This window comes from Phyllostomus hastatus, unplaced genomic scaffold (genome assembly GCF_019186645.2).
Source record: "Phyllostomus hastatus isolate PE091 unplaced genomic scaffold, TTU_PhHast_1.1 phas_contig_254, whole genome shotgun sequence".
NCBI lineage: Eukaryota > Metazoa > Chordata > Mammalia > Chiroptera > Phyllostomidae > Phyllostomus > Phyllostomus hastatus.
The window spans coordinates 865979-886377 of NW_025333810.1; the positions used below are offsets into that span (position 1 = coordinate 865979).

At 35.3% G+C, this 20399-nt stretch overlaps 1 protein-coding gene across 5 annotated transcripts in view; it reads right to left on the bottom strand.

The window, feature by feature from the left end:
- Window positions 1-17931, bottom strand: part of LOC123818108 — a 108734-nt gene extending 90803 nt beyond the window's left edge. For 3 of the 5 annotated variants that reach the window (XM_045838035.1, XM_045838034.1, XM_045838031.1), the window contains exons 1-4: window positions 17831-17931; window positions 8643-8719; window positions 6755-6846; window positions 2251-4587 (exon numbers count right to left, since the gene is read on the bottom strand). In XM_045838035.1, the coding sequence (XP_045693991.1) occupies window positions 2251-4587; window positions 6755-6812 (2395 nt within the window). In that variant the 5' untranslated portion in view covers window positions 6813-6846; window positions 8643-8719; window positions 17831-17931. Of the gene's footprint in view, window positions 1-2250; window positions 4588-6754; window positions 6847-8642; window positions 8720-16514; window positions 16597-17830 lie in introns of all 5 variants that reach the window. The other 2 variants (XM_045838032.1, XM_045838033.1) reach the window with 2 other exon arrangements.
- Window positions 17932-20399: the final 2468 nt, after the last annotated feature.

Below are 20399 nucleotides of genomic sequence, written 5' to 3' on the forward strand. Positions count from 1 at the left end.
AATTTCTGAACCATTTCCCAGCTTTTTTATTCTTGTATGTAAACAGAGTTTTGCCCAAAGAAACCTGATGTGACTTCACTGAATTCACTTTCATTCAACAAATATTCATTGTGTTTCCATGACAGGATGGATACTGTCTGGTTCTGTAGATATAGCAAAGGTGAAATCAGAAAAAAATCCTTACCCTCGTGACTCCATTCTAGTGGGAGAAGACAGAACAAAAGAGTGAATAAAATATATAGCATATCAAGAAGTGAAAAGTGCTATGTATAGAAGTAAAACATGGAAAAGAGATAGAGTATGCTTGGGTTATGATGGGAAGGGCTTAGACTGCAATTTTAAATTGAGTGGTCTGAGAATGGATCACTGAGAAGGTACCATGAGACCAAAATTTTGGAAAGATGAAAGTACACCATGAGGACAAATGGGGGAAAGTAATTCAGATCATGGGAGCAGCTCAAACAAGGGATTCATGGAAGACCTTGTCTGTCAGGTTCTAGTAGCTCAAGAAGGTCAATGTGGCTGGAACAGAGTGATGGGGGAAGAGGAGTAAAGGAGCAAGAGCTATAGCAAGGGTGTCAAACTCATTTTCACTGGGGGCCACATCAGCCTCGCAGTTGCCTTCAAAGGGCTGAATATAATTTTATAACTGTATAAATGTAACTACTTCTTAACTAGGGGCAAGGAACTCGGCCCTGCCGCTGGGTAGAAACAAGGTGCTGGGTGGGATAAAAGAAGGTAGAGGGCCAGACTCGGCCCTTGGACCTTGTGTTTGCCACCTGTAACTGATTGGAACAGCCTTTTGATAATCACAGTAACACAGAAAACCTGGAGCTTTAGTTGTTCACCAAGTATGACAATTTCAAAGCCTACTGAAGTGCCATATCAGCTTTGGGAGGATTCTGGCTTGAATTACTGATTTTCTGAAGGAAATATGCTTTTCTGGAAGAGGCATTCCAGGGAGGAGCATATCCGTGGGGGAAGGAGAGCCAGCCTGGATGGGAAAAATATACATCTAGGTGAGCATGAGTGTGCTCTGGACGTGTGCTCTTATTGCAGGTCCGCTTTCTGCAGACCTAGAAATTACAGACTGAACCCAATGCTGGGATTAATGCCATTCATCTTGGTATCTGGAACTATGTTGGCACTGGGAAGTAGCCATGGTGACCGATGGATCTTTGCTTTAGGGTGCTCATATTAAGCAGATGACTGCATAGATTTTGTGTTGTTTTAGGGCATATATTCTCCATAGAGTAAATTTCACATTTTATGCCAATGCTTATGTAACTGACTGTGCTTTTTGTATTTTATTTTCATGTCTAAATTTTGTTAATTCTATTTTTAAAAGGGGATAGAACAACAACAAAGAAAAGATACTTTCTTGATTAAGTTACATCATTCCAAATCCCATTTTTGGACAAGTTAGGAATGTTACTAGCAGTATAAAGGTTTTATTTGTTCAAGACATAATTTAATATACAATGTGTAATAATGCTAACATTAAATATAAAATATTTTGGACTTATTGAGAAAAACAGCAAGGGCTTTTTATGAAGTGTCCAAAATGATATAGTATGGATCCATGATTGAAAGCAGACAGGCAGTAGTATGTATTTAGGGAAAAGCTTCCATCTTAGCCCTCTTGAGGGCTGGGGAGTTTCTGGGTTCTGTCAATGGCTTGAGCTGGGCCAGCCAATGCACAAGGGAGGTCAGAGGTCTGCTTGAGTTCAGAGGCCCCATAGACGGCTCAGTCAGGATTAGCCATGGCCATTTCTGGTTTTTGTCCTTTGCTTTAATTACTGTTCCATATGGCCTCCTGAGACATGTATACCATGCTTCTGTGACACCACAGCAAGGTTTAAAAACACATTTCATCAATAACACATTTTGCCTATTCTTCTAAACATGCTTAGTTTGCAAGAAGAAAAGAAATGGTAGATTATTTAAGAGTGGCAAAAGGCTAATGTCTCCCACAAAATTGATTTGGCAATACATCAACCTTTTAAAGAGAAATTGATTTTTTTTTACTTTATATTAAACTGTAGCCTTGGTGATTTTGTTATGCGCTATTTATGGGTGGAGTGGGTGATATATGCTTGCCCGTATTCATCTAACTCTAAAATACTCAATATATCTTTAGCGATAAAGAAAAAAATCCCAAGCAATAAAAAAAGCCCCCACATTAAGACTTTCCAAAGTTCAAACATGTAAAAATAAAGAACATGAAAGATTCTGTGTAGCACACCATACCTTTCAAAGCCTTCTGCTTCTGAGGTGAAAGCAGTATGTCTATTTGGTGATGGCAATTTTCCTGTGGGTCATTTTTATCTCCTTCACAATTTGGCCTTATTGAGGCAATCCTTTGGCACTCTGCTGCCTCCTGTTTAAAACTGGTTAGTCCAGGGTTTATTTCATCTTGATTACTGTATTGGTCTGCATCACCGGCCATTGGTTTCTCAATAAGGAACAGATTATCTGCAGCGCACCCTGCAGAGCTGAACTCAGCAGTGTTCAGTGGAAAATCCATTTGAAAGCAGACTTCATCATGATTCTCATTTGATAGGGTTTCAAAATCTCTGTGGCATGTGTTCTTTACCACTGGCCTCATGAGGAACTTCTCTCTTTCAACATTTCCCAGAAAGCTGGGTGACTCTTTAAGGTTTTTCATTCCCATGGGACAATTAGAATCAACGGTACCTTCTTTATCACTTTGAATAATTAATCTTTGCTCTAACTCATCAGTTATTGAGGTCATGCCTGACACTTTTGTATTGCTGGAAGCTGTTGTCTCTGCATGAGTTGCCTGGGACTCTGTTTGACCCCACTGCACAGAGCCGTGGCTACTCCTGCTGAGTGGGCTCCCAGCTGTGAGCCCACTGGAGGAGGCAAGGCTGGGAACTGGACACTGCGTACTCTTCGTTTCCAATACTTGCTGCACATTTGTAAGACAGGCACTATGCAAAGTGGCTTTATTAGAATTTCTGTCAGTCACATCAACTTGCTCATCCTCAAAGTCTATCACAAATCCTGCACAGTGAGCAAAGGAAAATGTATTTCCAGGGGTTTCTTTAGGTTTTGAATATCTGGTGGCCCAGTGGGATGGACAGGATGGGGTGGGAGGCATCACAGTATTTTGACTGGAAGGGAAGGATTTGAAATTTGAGTTCTCACAGTATTTTGCAGGTGCAATTTTGCTGCCTTTGCAATAAATGTTGGCTGCCTTTTCTCCTATGTGCTTTGCATTCAGAGAAGATGAATAAAAGTCGGAGTCTTTGCCATTTTGAGCTGGGAAGATGTTAGTAATGGTACATGGCGAGTAATTTATTCCTTCTGTGCTTTGCTGTATATACAAGTTTGCTGTGGTATTTTCTGGGATATCAAAGTTGATTTTTCTGTCTCTGTCTACATTTTTAGGATCCTCAAAAGGCATTTTACTTAAGTCTGTTTCACTTAAACTTCTGGTTTTTAGGGTATCATGTGAAGTATGAAAAACATTTTTGAGAAGAGTCTCAGCTTCAAAGAAATACATCTCTGGCATGTTCTGCCCAATTTTAAAGGCCTTCTGCTGAGAGGTGGCAGATTCTAACTCACAGTCACCCAAGACTGAAGACAGTGTGTCCGGCTCCTTCTTCCTCTTGGGAGTTGAGCACAGAGAAACCACAGCTGTGCCATGCTTCTCCTCCTTATGGGCAGCAAACACAATAGGAGAAGACACACGATGACCAGCTGAACTCTGATGTTTGTCTTCAAGCTTCCACTTTTCAGGCAGCCTGATACCTGACTGCACAGAAAGCCTGGAACATTCTTTAGTGGTGTGATTGGAGGAAGCACTTCTGTATTTAGCTGTTTTCCCCCCTATTTTAGGATGAATTATATTAATTGTTATATTCTGTTTCTTATTCATGTATTTAACTTTAATTCCTTTTCCTACAATGCTAACTTCCAGTGAGGGGCTCTCCATTCTGGCAGTTTCTTTCTTGTATTTAGATGGAGCCTCAGATTTTATTTCTTCTATCAAAATAGTCTTGTATTTAGAAGAGTGGCTTCTAGAGGAATAACATCTTTGAATACATCTGGCAGGGTAATACTGGTGACATTTTGGACATCTCTTTTTTGTTGGGAACTGCATTTCTGTTTTACAGAAAGATCTATTCTTCTGTGTTACTTGAACATTGAAATCCCCACATTTTACTTGTGTAATAGTTTTCCCCCTTTCTTGTCTAAAACTTTCTACTGTGTTTGGGAAATCCTCCAGTGGAATTTTTCCTGATAATGTTTCTCCACAGTCATTAAACATGACCACTGGTAAGACTTTCTTTGGCTGATGAGAAATGGATGGAGGAAAATCATCATTTTCCTTCTCCCGTCTTATGTTGCTCTCAGATGGAGGTTGCTTCTTATCTTTAGGGAGAAAAAAGGAACTCTGCTTTTCGTTCATAGAAACGGACGTATGCTCCTCTCCATTTTCCTTAGATTTCCCTAATGCCCCAGTATGATGAAACACAGCCTCTGAGGTGTCTCCTTTGATTTCCTTTTCATGATCTTTTACAGTTTTTTGGCATGCTTGATTAGCAGGCTGAGGCTCGCCTAAGAGGAAGCAAAAAAAAAAAGTTTCTGTGTCCATATAAAGAGCAGATGTTCCAAATTCTAGGATGAAATTCAGTGCATATCTTTAGAAGTATTTTGAATAACATTTCTAGTATGTCTAGGTATTTCCCACAAAATTCATTAATAATAAATATCTTATTTTAAATCAATTATCTTAGAATGCAAAATATCATTTGGAAGTTTGGGGGAGTAAGAATATAATTAAGCTTAATTTTAAAACAAAGACTTCCAAAATGGGTGAAATAAAAATTTCAGAGCAAATTTATGCAAATAAATTTTAAGAGACTTTTTGATAAAGAGCAAGTTGCCATGATCAGGTATTTATAATACCAATAATAATAAAGCTGGATTCACTTTGAGATGGTGTAACAAATAAACATGAGAGTAAGGTGAATGAAAGATACCTAAGAATGGTTTCTAGGCAGGCTGTTGAACAGCTCGGATAGCTTCTTTTGCCTAGCGAAGGGGCTTTTTATATGACAAAGAAGGTGTTCTAGTGTTGCCAGTCCCCTCATTTTCCAGAACTACACTGGAGTCTGGATTCATTATATGTAATCTCCCAATCTCTGGGGATTTGAAAAACCCTCTATAGATGGAGGCCAATATATTTAGGCACCGGCTTTGGCCCAAGGACTGCCAGCTTTCAGCCCCTCTGCTGTATCCTGTTAGAGCATTTTGTTATGAGCCGTTTGTGAACCTGAGCATGAGCTACCCGGTGTTATGTAAAATATAGTGGACAAAATATGAAGACCTCAAATTATGTTTTAAACTGTATCCGAAAGAGTATTTGTGAAGGAAAAGAAAAAAGAATGAGCAACAAGTAAATAATGATGTCAGGTAAATCTATGAACCAGGTGTCCACAAGGATATTTTTAATAAATTGGTAAAGCTAAAAATAGGGTTATTTTTAGAATAGGATTATTCTACAGGTCAAGCTATAAAAAGATTATTTATAAATTAATTTGAAATGTTCTTAATTTAAATACGATTTTATATATACTTACATGTATTTTAATATAAAATATAAAAGCAAACACAAATGAGCAAGCAAAATACAACCAAAGACACTGAAATAAAGAACAATCTGACAGTAACCAGAGAGCAGAAGGGAAAGGGATAAAAGGGGATAAAGGGGACAAGGAACATGTATGAAGGACACATGGACAAAGCCAAAGGGGGTGGGTTGGACGGTGGGAGGTGGAGATGGGTAGGGTGGGGGTGGGCATGGTGGGAGGAAAATGGAGACAACTATACTTGAATAACAATAAAAAATATGAAAAAATAAATAAATAAAAATTAAAAAAAGAGTAAATACATACATTCTCTTTAACAGGAAAAAGAAAAGCATCCCATTGAAATTTGGCTAGTGGTGGTATAGAAGTATAGGATGCAAAAACAATTGCTGTTTCAGAATCAAATAAAGAATCATAGGTTAAAGAATCATAACTTTTCCATTTCAGGAGAGGTACACAAACTTCTGATTTGACACATATGTTCTCTAAGCATACTAGAAAGTCTAACCATTCCCATTTGCCTCTCTTCTAGTCTGAGGGAATGGCTTTTATCACGGCAAGTACTGAAACAGTTTCCAGCAGGCCTGGTTATAGTCGGGGAGCTATAACAAGACAGTCATGGGAAAAAAGACATGGAGACATATCTCTCTGAAACCCATTTACACTACAGCATGTACGCAAGAGCAGTTTATAGACTGATAGATTGCCTTCCAGAACTGTAGATTACAATCTATTCTTTAAAAAAACACCCCATGCCAAGAACAGTTCAGTTTATAGCCCTTTTCAACTTTATAATTTATAGTCTTTTTCAATTGACTACACTTCAATTTCTGCAAGCAGATAGATCTGAGATAGTTACATGATAATATATTAGACACAGATTCTAAGAATTGAGGTCTTAATAGCCTTTGAATGATAAGTAAATACTTTTATTTACATTTTTATTCATAATACATATATCCTTAATAATTAATGCAGGAGTATATACATAATAACTATGACCAAACTTCTAAATCATTTTATAACATTTACATGCATTTATCTTCCTACTTTTACAAACATTCCTGTGATAAGGTACATATACTGGGTAGTTCATTTTATACATACTTATAAAACAAATGAATTGGACATACATATCGTGGGATTCAAGAGTTTCCATCTTTTATAGGCTTTTCTTCTTTTTCTCCTCATTTTCAGAAGCTGATGGTCTTCAGTCTTCACTGTCCTTCAAAAGCATGAAATTTGAAATTATTTTCCACTCAGAATTTAGGTTTAGTAAAATTACTGATTAACTTACCACCTTGCCAACTTGATAGCATGGTATCTTTCTCTGTTATCCCACAGTATTCTCCTTTGAATACATTTAATCATAACTATACATTCTCTTTTTGTTTAATTCCACCCCAACTCTTTAGTGCATTATTGTATACCACCTGAACATTCAAAAATATGTTTTTCCATATGTAAAATATGTAGAATGCAAATTATATACACACATCCTGTTTAATTACTTTCTATTCTATTTTTTCTTGTCCTAATAGAAATATCTAATTTTTTAATGAAGTTGGATTAAATTCAATATCATCAAATTTGTTATCCTACTAAATTAAATGAATGAGGAAGATGGTTTGCCTTCATTACATTATTATCATAATGCTATACTTAAATATAAATTGGATGCACATGATACATTCTCTGTAGTAGATCAAATTAATTCTTTACTTTTATTGTGAAGTAAAGAGTTATTATCCCTGTTGATGATATCTTAGCTAATATAGGAAGTATTTGTGGGGAGATAATCTGGGGAAAAAGCAGCCTCCTGACTTTCCAGGTGTCATTTCATATAGGCACCTGCCTTTGTTTAGAGCTAAGCCTGATTCGATTGCTTTACTGTTAGAAGATTGAACTGTCTGCAGATACAAAGAGAAAGCTTCCCACTGAAGTAGTTGGTCTTGAGTGTATTTTGGCAGGCTGTGCTTTTACATACCTCAGCAGAGAAGCTCAACTTTTATCTGTTGTGTGGTAACCAAAACAAAATGGATTTGTTTGTGGCCACTTTGGGCAAAAATATATTTAAAATTTTCTTAACTCATTTCTCTATTAAAAATCTTTTACATTGTAGTATGTGTTGATTTCAAATTCCTTTTTCTCCATAAATTCTCAAAGTCTCACAATTTTCCTTTTTTTATTTTTAATTGAATTTATTAAGGTGACATTGGTTAATAAAATTGTATAGGTTTCACGGATACAATTCTATAATGTGTCATCTGTACATTGTATTGCGTATGCACCACTCCAAGTCGTCTCCTTTCATCACCATTATCCCTCACCCCCATACACTCTTCTACTTCCCCCACCCCACTTTCCCTCTGGTAAGCTGTCTGTGAGGTTTTTTATTTTCCTTTGCTTAATCCCTTCACCTTTTTCACCCAGCTCCCAACTTCCTTCCCCTCAGCTGTCAGCCTGTTCTGTGTATCTATGAGTCTGTTTCTATTTCATTTGTTAGTTTATTTTATTCATTAGATTCCACAAATGAGTGAAATCATATGGTATTTGTCTTCCTCTGACTGGCTTATTTCACTTAGCATAATACTCTCCGGGTACATCCATGCTGTTGCAAAGGTAAAATTTCCTTCTTTTTTATACACTTTCTGACTTTGCTTCCCCTTAGGCAACTTTTCTTATAGAGAGCAATAGGCACTCTTTTGGCAATTGTCCTTTCTATACTCTCCTCTAACAGGCCCAATTAAGTTTCTATGGCTGACTAGGCAAGCAATAATCCCTTTTTCTTAGAAGGCCCACTTGGGGATTGGGTTGGGGAAAGGATCATAAACACATAACTAATATTTCAACCTTTTTTAAAATCCTTGTCTTACACATTTTGGATTTTCTATTTAAAAAAATGCTTCAAAGGCACTTGACTAGGTTACTGATTATTTGTTTATCACCCATATAGTTTGAATAGTAAAATGCAGCCTGCTGTGCTGTGTGTAGTAGAGAGTACTCAGGGCTTTGACTCACAAGATCTGGTCGTGGTCTGGCTCTGTGGTTTACTTTGCAGGTCTTGTCATCTCTAATCGGTTGAATTCCCTTTGCCCCTAAGATGGAAATTATAAATTGTCCCTTACAGAGTCGTCTTGAAGAAACACAATTGATAATATGTTATAAAAGACTCTAGTCAAATGGCATCTATATCTATTAGAATACATGCACACATAATTAGAGTTGAGCAGTATCTGACTTTGGGAGAATACCATTGCAACAGAGGTGCAAGCTAGTGCTTCAATAAAATCATAAAATTTTTGACCAAAAAATCTAGAAGAAGTTTTCAAGATCAGCTCACCCAAAGTTCTCTTTTTACATGAGAAAAACATACCCAGAGAGTCCTTGCTTCCCATATTGCACTAATGGTGGCAAATTCAGGGACTAGAACCCAGGCTATTAGGAATTAGGCAAACTCTCTCTTTGAATGGACATACATGGTCTAGATGCCCTGGGATTGTTTTTGATCACACAGAACACATTTAAATCAGTTCGAGCTTTAACTGAAAAGGAGTATGACAACTTTGTCCAGGAAATGGAAGGTACTGTTGAATATGTACCTAGCACAGTGCCTGATACTGATTATATGAAATAGGCACTTAACCTAATCAATATGCAATAAATGAATTAGACAGACAGCCCAATCTCTATTTAATTGTCTTCAATAATGTGCCCTCTTGCATTTCTAAATGTATTTTTCCTTCTACTGTGTATTAATCTGTTGCTAGCTAATAAAGATTCTATTTTTTTAGTGTATATACTGCTCATGTTTTTCCACACTAGTTCTCTCTCTTGCTCTGTACTTCCTTCCATAAGAAGCACCAAAGTTAGCTGATGGTAGCACCTGGAATAATTGGCATGAGTCTTATACGGCGTTCTGTAAGGGGTGCTACAAATTCTATTTTACTTGAGTGGTGGCAGACATTTTTTCCTGTTTGCCTGTTAAATGGGGCATGGCAGTGGCCACCTGGTCTAGACTAATCCTGAGCAAAATTGGGGGTGGGAAAAAGTTCCTTGGCATCCTAGACTCCTGTTTCTTTGTCCCTTGTGTGAGACTCTCTTCCTCCAAAACAGTCAATCACTTTATTTTATCTCCAGGCACTCACTCTCCTTTCTGAAAGGGCCAAATAAAACTTATTCATAAAGAGAGTGCTTGTAACACCAGCAACACGGGGGCACCAAAAAAAGTTTTAGAAGACTAAATAATTTAATATTTCAAAAAATTTAAAAGTGGTTATTTTTGGAAAAATCAGAATTCTATTGGATTTCTTTACACATGGTTTAGAATTTTAAATTTTACATGACCACTGCAATCATTTCAAATCTTTCCTACAATGAGTTAATAACATTCAATCTTTCTTATCTCTAAAAGAAAGTGTTCCACAATTTCTCTATTTTTCAACTTTATCCCTTGTCTTTGTACATTTTTTATAATGATCTGGACACATAATCTTAGGAAATAGAAACTGACTGAAATTCTCTCCATTTTCAAATATTCAAACTACTAACCCCTTTGATTTGTATCATATACTATCAAATCTCTTTTATTTTGTGGATGAAGTAAGTGTTCCTGGGACCATTTTCCTGTGATGATTCTTCTCCTCTTCCTGAGACATCAATTTCTTCCTTCCATTGTGTTATTGTTATTTCAGCATATAAACATTCCTTGACCCCTCCATCTATTGTCACACGGTTCCTTATGTATATTCCCAGGCCAAGTGGTGATGTATTTTACTTGTGGATAAAACTGTACTTTATACATATGTAGTCCAGACTTTAGAAACATATATATTTATATATTTATAGTATATTTAAATATAGAAATATACATATTCATTTATATTTTAAATCTGAACAATTGCAATGGCTGATTTTCATCTATATTTATGTCCTTTGGTTATTTACATAGCAGTCAGACTTTAAAAATATGTAAATTAAATCATGTCATTCCTTGTTTAAAATCCTCTAATGACCTCTCATTCCACTTTGAAAAAATTCTCAGCACTTTAGTTTTTTTTTACACACATGTATAAAGTATAATTGTATCCACAAGTAAAATATATCAGCACTAAGCCTTGGAATATATATTAAGGTACCAATTTAATCACAGATTTCCTGGATTTATATTTTTCATAAATGTTTATTTGTTCTGTGCAAAATTGGCAATAAAGCTCAGGAAAGTTACCATGATTGCAGATATATATCAGCCAAATTCTATCACATTTGAGACCTTTATATTAAATTTTATAGGTCTTTTTTTCTAACTGAGCTTTGACTCATTACTATAATTCACAGGAGAATGAGAAAAATTGTAAACTGAAAATACTTTCCACTGCAGTATTACACAGTGACAGCATTATTTTGAGAAAACTGTTAGAACATAAAGATTTTTTTTAGGTATTAGGACATTCTACTAGTGACACTTTTTAAATAAATTACTTAAAAATTTTCTATTGTATTACTAAGTCAAAACATTTTCTTTGGAAGATTCAAAGGGAATGTTCTGTTATCAATAAGAGAAAGATTCACAAAAGTATAAGTGATGATCACTATTAAAATTCTAGAGGAGACTAAGAAATAAATTGATTCAGAAGGTTATGTGCTTAACTCAGGGTAGCATGCCATCCGTTACTCTTTGTGGTGCCCTTTGTCTCCAGTTTTCTGTAGAATTTGCAATCAACTTTAGTCTATTTTTCATAACTACATTTTCTTAATTTTAACCCAAAGCCTATGTTCTCTGCACTAAAGGTTTAAAAGAAATTTATACACTTAAAACAAATTATGAAGAGTTCAAGTTTAAAAATAATCAAAGGCAAGAAAATACTAAAATTTCTACTTACTTTTGAAAGTACGTTTTAAGTATACAAACTTACTGTCACCCCGACTTTGAATAGCATGTATTTTAAACTACATTCTTTTGTATTTAAAATTTTTTAAAAGTATGCATAAGCACAAGCAGAGTTATATTGGAAAAGAGCCATTTTGATGCTGCCCACGTATCACTTCAGACTTGCACTACAGGGCTCACAAGGACAACACTTAACAAACTCAGTTGTTGGGCAGTAGTTCTTGATAATTTCCCAGTGTCTGGAAATAAAACAGCTTTAGTTAACGTCATGTCAGCTACTGCAAGTTGTTCTTCACACCTTTCCTTCCTTCCCTCTGTTGAAAACATTGAAGACAGTTTTATATCTATATTTATACACTTTCATATGGACAAAGAATCATAACTTATTAGCTTAGAATTATAAAACAGAAACATCCAAATCTCATTTCTGATGAAACCAACTTTTCCTCTCCCTGAGCATACAATGGGCAGGCTGTTAAAGCTCACAGGGAATATTCATGTCCATCTTACAGGGAATATTTATGTCCGTCTGCAAAGGAGACTCTTGGTAATCACTGAAGCATAAATCTGCTAAGGTGGTAAGTTCAGGAGAATAAATATAAGAGTACTTTCATATAAAAATAATTATCTTTGCACATAAGCTTTGTGGGAATGTCATCACACTGTGTGACCCACAGTGGATCCGACATAACTTAGTGGGTGAGGGCGATCCTGAGAGAACGAGAAGCCCACCCTGCACTAGTTAAATCAGAGTCTGCAGGAATAAAATGCAGCTGGAAAGAACATTGTACATTGAGGAATTTATTGATACTATTATTAACATTGCAAAAGCTAGATAAAAATTTATATTAGTAAACCAGAGGAAAAGTGAACTCAGTATTTAACAAAGTTTGATAGATTAAGTGATATCAGTAAAGGAACAGAAGGAAGAACTAAAAATGAAAATCACTTGCACTTCCAAAAGTGTCTACCCTTTGCCTGACAGGTAGACAGGTGTGAGGCACCTACCCAACTCCCTCATTTCTCATCAAAGGAAACAGAGTGCTGAGAAGCTGCTTCACTTTTTTTCTCCACCACGACAAGCCTCTGAAAGTGAGGAATTTTTTTTTTTTTTTTTTTACTGAAGATTTTTGGAAGGTTTTAATGCTTTACTGTGTTAAATGTAGAGGCTCTTTTTGATATTCATCAGAAACTCTTCCTTCACTTTCTCACTTTCTTGAAAATGATTCAAGTGAAAGGAGCAAAATTATAATTGGGAAACCCCAGTGTACTTCCCACAGAGACAGCCTTAAGAATTTGGCACTTTGTGCGTGCTATGGGCTCAAGATTCAGAGCTGGACTTAATGTAAAAATGTAAATATAATGCAAACTTAAAGGAATTTACAGTTTATCACAAGGATATTCAAACTTGAGAATGCTTATGAATCACTGAGCAACTTGCTAAAAATGTAGATTTTGGGCCTCACTTTACAGATTCAGATTCTGAGGTGAGGCTCAGGAATACACCTTTTTAATAAGCACTCACCCTCCAGTCCTCTTCACCCACACCAAGTGATTCTGATTTCAGAAGCACTGTTGAAGCAGACATAATTGAATGAGTAGAATGGAACCTCATTCAGAAAACCTTTAAGAACCTTAAGATTTTAGGTAGGGCAGTCTTGAGGAAACTTGCAATGAATTCAGTTTCACTTCACTCCACTTCATATCCTTCCTTTCCCAGATGGTACACACTAAGGATTAAATTTTTTATTGTTTATTTTTGTTTTTTGGCTTAGACACAGATTCTCTTTCTTTCTACATCAACAAGACTTCTAGGAAAAGAAAATGTCTTGAGAGATCACTGTTTATATTTTCTCAGCCCAGTGTAAAGAGGCTCTACCCAAATTGTGTCCTAAATCAATCTTAGGTGTTAACTTCTCAATATCCTTCTTTCATCTGTGCTAAACATGATTTATGATAAAAATTTAGCAATCAGATTAGTAGACTATGGCCTAGGGCCACTAGAGTGAGAAGATATTATGTTGTATTTTTTATTGCTTGTCTCTTTTGTGTTCACATTTGGCTTATCAGAGTCAAAGTGTTCTTACATCTTGTGTTTGATTTTGCTTGCAAGAGCTAAAATAGTTGGCGAGTATCTGGAGGATTACAGTGTAGTGGAAATGTTCAGAAGGAATATATTTGGCAGGGTGAATGACAAACCTAAACCTTGATCTTTCTGTTTATAATAGTGCATCCACCATCTCCTGTGAGCTCCAGTATTTACAGGGCATGGTTCTTTATGAAGCACCCCTAGTGAGACTATCTTCCTGGGATTAAACTAGATCCCTGGCTACTCCATGTTAACCTGACTTGAGTCAACAGAAGTCTAGAGCAAATTTACTTTTGGGCCTAGCAAAGGTAGACAAAACTCCTCAGTGTACGCAGTCCCAGATTATTCTAATCCTGAGGAATCACTAGAGATATGGGCCAAAATGTAGGATCCACAAGGGTAAAGATTATGTCTATCTTTGATGTGCTCCTGTTCCACATATGTGGAAGAACATAGTAGTTAATAAACATTTGTTGGGTGAATGAATGAATGAATACAACTTGCACTATTGTCTCTCAATATCAATAGTTGTACTACTTTCATGAGTTTTACTACTCCCATAAAATAGCTGTGCTGTTATTTGCTTAATAGTTTTTTGATTCATTAATTTTTTTTACTTTAGCTTCATATAGATAAAATTTTGGGTTGTAGCTAATACACCTGTAAAACAAAAACATAAATAATTTAAAAAATAATGAAAATACCTTCATGTGCACCACCTAAAACCATTTTCATACCAGTAAAGTCACTCACTTTAGAAGGTACAGTTATAATCTGTGTTATTATCATGATACTATTAGACCAGAAAACCCTGAAGAAATGTATTTTGCTTTGATTAATTTCCTCTTGGGCTTCAGAATGACTCTTAGAGTGTGAGTTTAGCTAATTCCATGTGCAGAATGAGGCATGAATTAAATATCAGTATATGTAGAGAAATCACCTTATTCAACTATGATTAGAACCCTGGCTACTCTAAATTTTTGTTTTCAATTGCTATGTCCAATAAATCTGTAATTACAGTTTTCTCCTACTCTGACCTTGACCAGCACATGGACTTTCAGAATCTTATCTTGAGAAATCCATTTGTATTCACTCAAGTCCCATGGGACACTTTATTTCTCTTTGGCTAATTATACTGTTTTCAACTAGACACAAAGTGATGACTTCATTTCAACATACATATTTCAAATAATAAAAATTTTACTAAAATGGTGTGTTTCATTAAGATAAAGAGACAAAGTAGAGCACATATGTGTATTTAAATATGTCATTAGTTACCTTGTAAAAGTTAGCAAAAAAAAAAAAAGGTATAAAAGACTAATTGAAAAGATCTCAGGAACTTCTTTTTTCTGCCCAAGACTTGCACTACCTATTAATCAAATGAAGAATGCCTTTGAGTTTTTTAAAGAGAAATGCTGTCTCCTGTTTTGCTTACTGAAGTAGAGGCATACAGCTTCAGTAACTGTATTACAGAAGAGTCATGCTTCTCTGCAAACCTAATTGCTGAATTACCAGTGCTTGATGGGTTTAAATGATATCCTCTTAATTTTGAAACACTCAACCTTAATCCTCAGTCTGAAATATAATTTGAAGATAGTGTCTTGATCTTCATACAGAAAACCTCTGTAATTCCCGCAAAATATGAAATCTCTCTGATTTGTTCAGTGAGGCAGTTTTATTCCCTAGGGGCACATCTCAGCAGTTGTGCTGACATCGGAGTTTTTGATTGTGCAAAACAAAACATTTTCATTCCTTTGCTGTCTAGAACAAAAACAAACCAACAAAAACCTGAACCTGATACACAACGTGACACTGCCAAATTCTAACGAGAGTAGGAAAAATTTCATCAGTATTTAAAACAAACTCATAATCTCTCTTCTTACCCCCTAGGCAAAAAACTGTTTTACTCATAGTACTCTAAAAAATGGCTGTAGGCTAATTCTACTTCTTCAAGTCATTCAGAAAAACACAATCAACATGTTCTTTCAAATGTTTCAGTGGAAATATTATCAACATCTGCTATTTAGTAAGAGACAACATTTTTACTTTTTGCAATTTTTCCTGTACTTTGGGTGATGTTAACCTCATTACTTGTTTAGAATTCATAATTTAAGAGAATTTAAATTACCTTGAAATTACTGTTACCTCTGAAAAAATAATTTGTTAAGGACATTAATGTAACAGGATGTAAGAACTTCAAAGAGACTTCAATTAAAAGATTTAGAGAAGATGTCTTCAATAACTTAGAAATCACAACTTTTAAATATTTTCTATAATTACTTACCTGATTCACTAAACACATTTTTTGTAGCTTAATCCAAACTAATGTATGTTTTTGAAAGCAATAAAGTGGCATATATTTTAAATTGTTCTATGCTTGCTATTTTCTGCTGATCTTCCTTTTACATAGCTTGAACTACTGAGTGTGCTGTATTTTTGCCTATTATCATAAAAAAGTGTGTAAATTGCAGTCTGGCCAATGATAATTATGCTTCGAATTAATCTGCCAGGTTAATTTAATCACTTTATGATTGGATTTCTTTTGGGCAGATAATTAGTGCTAACATTCCATCCCATTTCTCCAATTCACTGAGGTCCGGGCAGTCTCATGAGATTACAGTAGCGTATCAGTGCATTTTGTTCAGGTAGTGTATACCTTCACAAATTTGATCTTAGAGTTTCTACTCCTTTTCAAAACTAATCTGGAACCAGTCTCTGAAAGGAGCTTCATAGCTGATGAGAGTCGAGAATTTGACCCATCACATTTAAATATCTGGTATGCAATTTTATGTTTTATTTCTTTTTAAAATTTTATTTATATATATTTTTATTGTTGTTCAGGTACAGTTGTTACATTTTCCCCCTCTCCCCCCAGCCCCAGCCCTCTCCACTTCTTACCCTTGATCCTACCCACCTTTGGTTTTGTCCATGTGTCCTTTACCTGGTATGTCATTTTAAAGACCTATTTGAAAATCTGGTTATTAGATGATTTTCCCCTTGAAGAGAAGACACCAAGACCATTTTATGAGCATGCTGATTTGTAATTTCATCACATGGTTACTACAGATTTGTTTGAGAAGTTAAACATCATATAAAATATTTTTTAAAAAGTGAATTGTTAGCAACTGAAGCACTATCTAAAAAAAAAGTAGGAAATAGAAATTTAACTTTCAGTTTTCTTTCCCAGTAAAGAATTTGAGGATACTTATTTAACATTAAGGTAATCTGACAATGGAATTAAAACAACAAGGAATGTTTAAATTCTGGAAGAAGAAAAGGGAGATTAAAAGTCATCTAATATTTAAATTTTGAGTGAGAATGAGGAAGGTAGGAAGAACTGTTGAAATTCCTAATTGTGAGAGGAATCTGATTATAAATGCATATTGCCATTAAAAGCAAAGAACAACTGACAGTAAAATTGCAAACACATCATTCTGCAAAGTTTGAATCGAGATTATTTACACAACAAATATTAGCCAGAATACTAGCCTATTAAATTGCTTTGAATCTCAGAGTAATTGCTATTATTGTTATAGAAAAGAGTAATCCATAACGTGTTCTTTCTTGAGATCAGATCATAATGTTTTGGGTGACTAAGATATTTCCAAAATTAAATAAAAACATTTATGTAAGTAAAATTAAGGTGAAATTAATGAAGAGAAATCCTACTAACTAAGCCAGATGAGAAAATCATTTGGCGATTTATTAAAATCCAATTTACATTAGATAGTAAATTTAATGCTGCCATAGAAACAAAGCAGAATATAGAAATTCAAAACAAAGAGTCTGCTTTGAAATGAAACTGATCCTGCCTGAATTCAGAATGAATTTCAATTATGCTTGGAAGTCTAGCTTGTCAATTGCATTTTCCTTGCTTTCCAAATGCACTATTTCACATAACCAAATTAGGATATGACTGGTGGCTATTCAAGTGTGCATATGATGTCTTTCTTAACCCAAATAAAAGAGGTCTAAACACATTAACTATTGAGAATTTTTTTGGATGTAACCATGCTCTCTGATAACAGAGCAAGTTACAAACAGCTGTTGGATTTTCTGTGACTGTAAAGAAATACATTGTTAAATTGTCCTCATATATAACATTAAAATAATTTTCCCTTTGTTATTATCTTTCGCTAAGCCACTAATTTAGGACAACAAAAATTAAAGTATTTCATTCAAAACAACACACAAAAATAAAAAATTTAAAAGAAAATACAATCAGCTCACCTTGGTAAAGCCTTTATAGATTTCTCAGCTCTGAAAGAGACACGAATTAAATGCAAATATGTATTTTGAAAGGCAAGAAAATGAAATCAAGATTTGATGACCTCGTCTTGTTCTACTTTGGATTTATCTGGGTTGTCTAAATCCAAAATCTGATTACCATATTTAATCTTATGCATTGTCAGGAGTGATCCACCACCCTTTAATCAGTCTATTATTATCTGTCTTAACCATTCCCAAAGTCTGTTTATTTTCAAAAAATGCTTTTACTGCACAGTGATACTCTTGTGGATTAGGAGCTTGGATAGGGGCATTCATGATACACAACTATGATGTTCACATGGTACAGATTAAGGGAAAGAAACCCAAACAAGAATGAAAACTTAAATGATCTAGTTTGACTCTTTATCAGCTATTTATCATTGAGCGGTAGATCCAGGAGCAGAGGCAATATGGTGTACTGTATAGTGGAGGTTCTAGACTCTCACTAGAGAGATTTAAATTTGAGTTCTATTTCCATACCCTATGTTGATCTTGGAGAAGTCATTTGACTTCTTAGACTCAGTGTGTTTATTTATAAAATGGGGATAAAAAAGCTCTTAACTACAATTTTTGAAATACTGTGAGAAATGTAAATAAAAATATAGTTTAGAATCTTTAAATAAATGAATGAAACATTTCTATTTAAACTAGTAGTATATGATATTGGTCATAGTTATTCAGATAACACTTAATAAAAGTTTATTAATGCATAATAAAGAATTAGGTTTGTCTATGGCTTTTTGCCACACAAATATAAGGGGTTGGAAGAAAGAGAAGTGATGGGAGTTTAACTACAGAGGTAAATTGCTATGCTAAGGAAACTGGGCTTTCTCCTTTATCCACAGAGAGGTCCTTCTGAAGAATATTAAGTCAGAGAGCCCTGGCTGGTTGGCTCATTTGGTTGGAGTGTCATCCTGTGCACCAAAAGGTTGTGGGTCTGATTCCTGTTGGGGTGTGTACTGGAGGCAACTGATCGATGATGTTTCTTTTTCTCCTTTCCTCTCTCTCTAAAATCAATAAACATATCCTCAGGTGAGGATTAAAAAATATTAAGAGAAAGACTAGATAAGATTGCTTCTAAGCGAGATCTCCTTGGCTACAGTGTGAAGAATGGATTGGGAATAGAACTTTCAAGTAGGGAGACCAATTAAGGAAGTTGAGCTGAGCTTGAGACCAGGTGAGTAGCCCAAAGTAGGATGGTGGCCATGGAGAGATGGAGTCGGGGGCAGGCAGTGACAGAGAGACAGAGACTGACATTTGAGAAGTATGAGGGAGTAAAGAAATAAAAGGGGGAGGATTTGGAGATTGGCTGTGGGGTACCATAGGGTGAGAAACAAGGTAGATATATTAAAGATAACAATACTCCAAGTTCCAAGACTTGCAAGGTAAGTCTTGGGCACTTGCAAGACTACTGAAATAGGGATAGAGAAACAGGAACACCCATGGGAGACAAGATCATTTACCTGTCCATGTGTAGTATACAGGACACTTTGAGATGTCCAAGCAAATATGTCTAATGGGGAGTTGGAGATAGAAATTTGGTAATCAAATAAGTAGTTGAAGGTTATGGGGGAAAAAAAAAAACGTGTAATGGTAAGAAAAGATCTAACCTAAAAATGACCAAAATTTAAGGAATTGGAAGAGGAAACAAAGACTGAAAGTGCTTTCATTAGTGCAGCATTATTAAAGGACTTCTGTACGATAGCTCTGGCAAGTGGACATATGAAAGAATTTGGAATGAAATACTGGAGTTCAAGCTTTGGCTCTTCCATTTATTTAACAATGTGCCTTAAAAAGTAAAATCCTCTTAGTCAATTATAAAATGGGGATAATGATATTAACATGCATTTCACAGGGTTAAAGATAAAAAAATAATTGTCAAGAGTCTATATAGGGTTCTGTATAGATAGTGTTAGTATTGAGAATAAGCTAACTAAAGAGTTCTATTTTCTTAGGAGCTTGTTGGAAATAGAGACCTATTAGTTCTTAGATATATTGGAAAGAAAAAGCAAAAAACAACTTTTACAAAGCTCACAAATCTGAGTTTGAAGTAAATTTACAATTTATTAGAACCAATGGCATATTTTCTCCTTTCATCCTTAACAGTGTCTCCCAGAACAAAGTTCCTACTGGCTTCCCACTCACGGCTGCAATCCCACCGAAGCCCTGAGTAACACACAGAACAGACGGTCAGGGCTGTCATAGCCCCTGAGGTTTGATTTTGCAGCCGTTGTTCTGGCATCTTATTTGGACTTCCAAACCCTATAAACCCTTTGAGTATTCAAACTTGTTTCATAATACAAGTGAATCCAGCAACAAAAGCAAAATAACTCTTAGCAGCAAAGCTGTTGGATCAATGGCATTTTAAATCATTTTTACCCCTAGTGATAGAGATGACATCAGCTTACTGCTATTTGAACGCAGTAATAAATATTTGTAAGGTGTTTTACTGATATGTTCAAAACATCACACAGCTCCAAAAGACTGCAATTTCAGGCTAGAGCAAAATGGGCTGAATATAAACTAAACA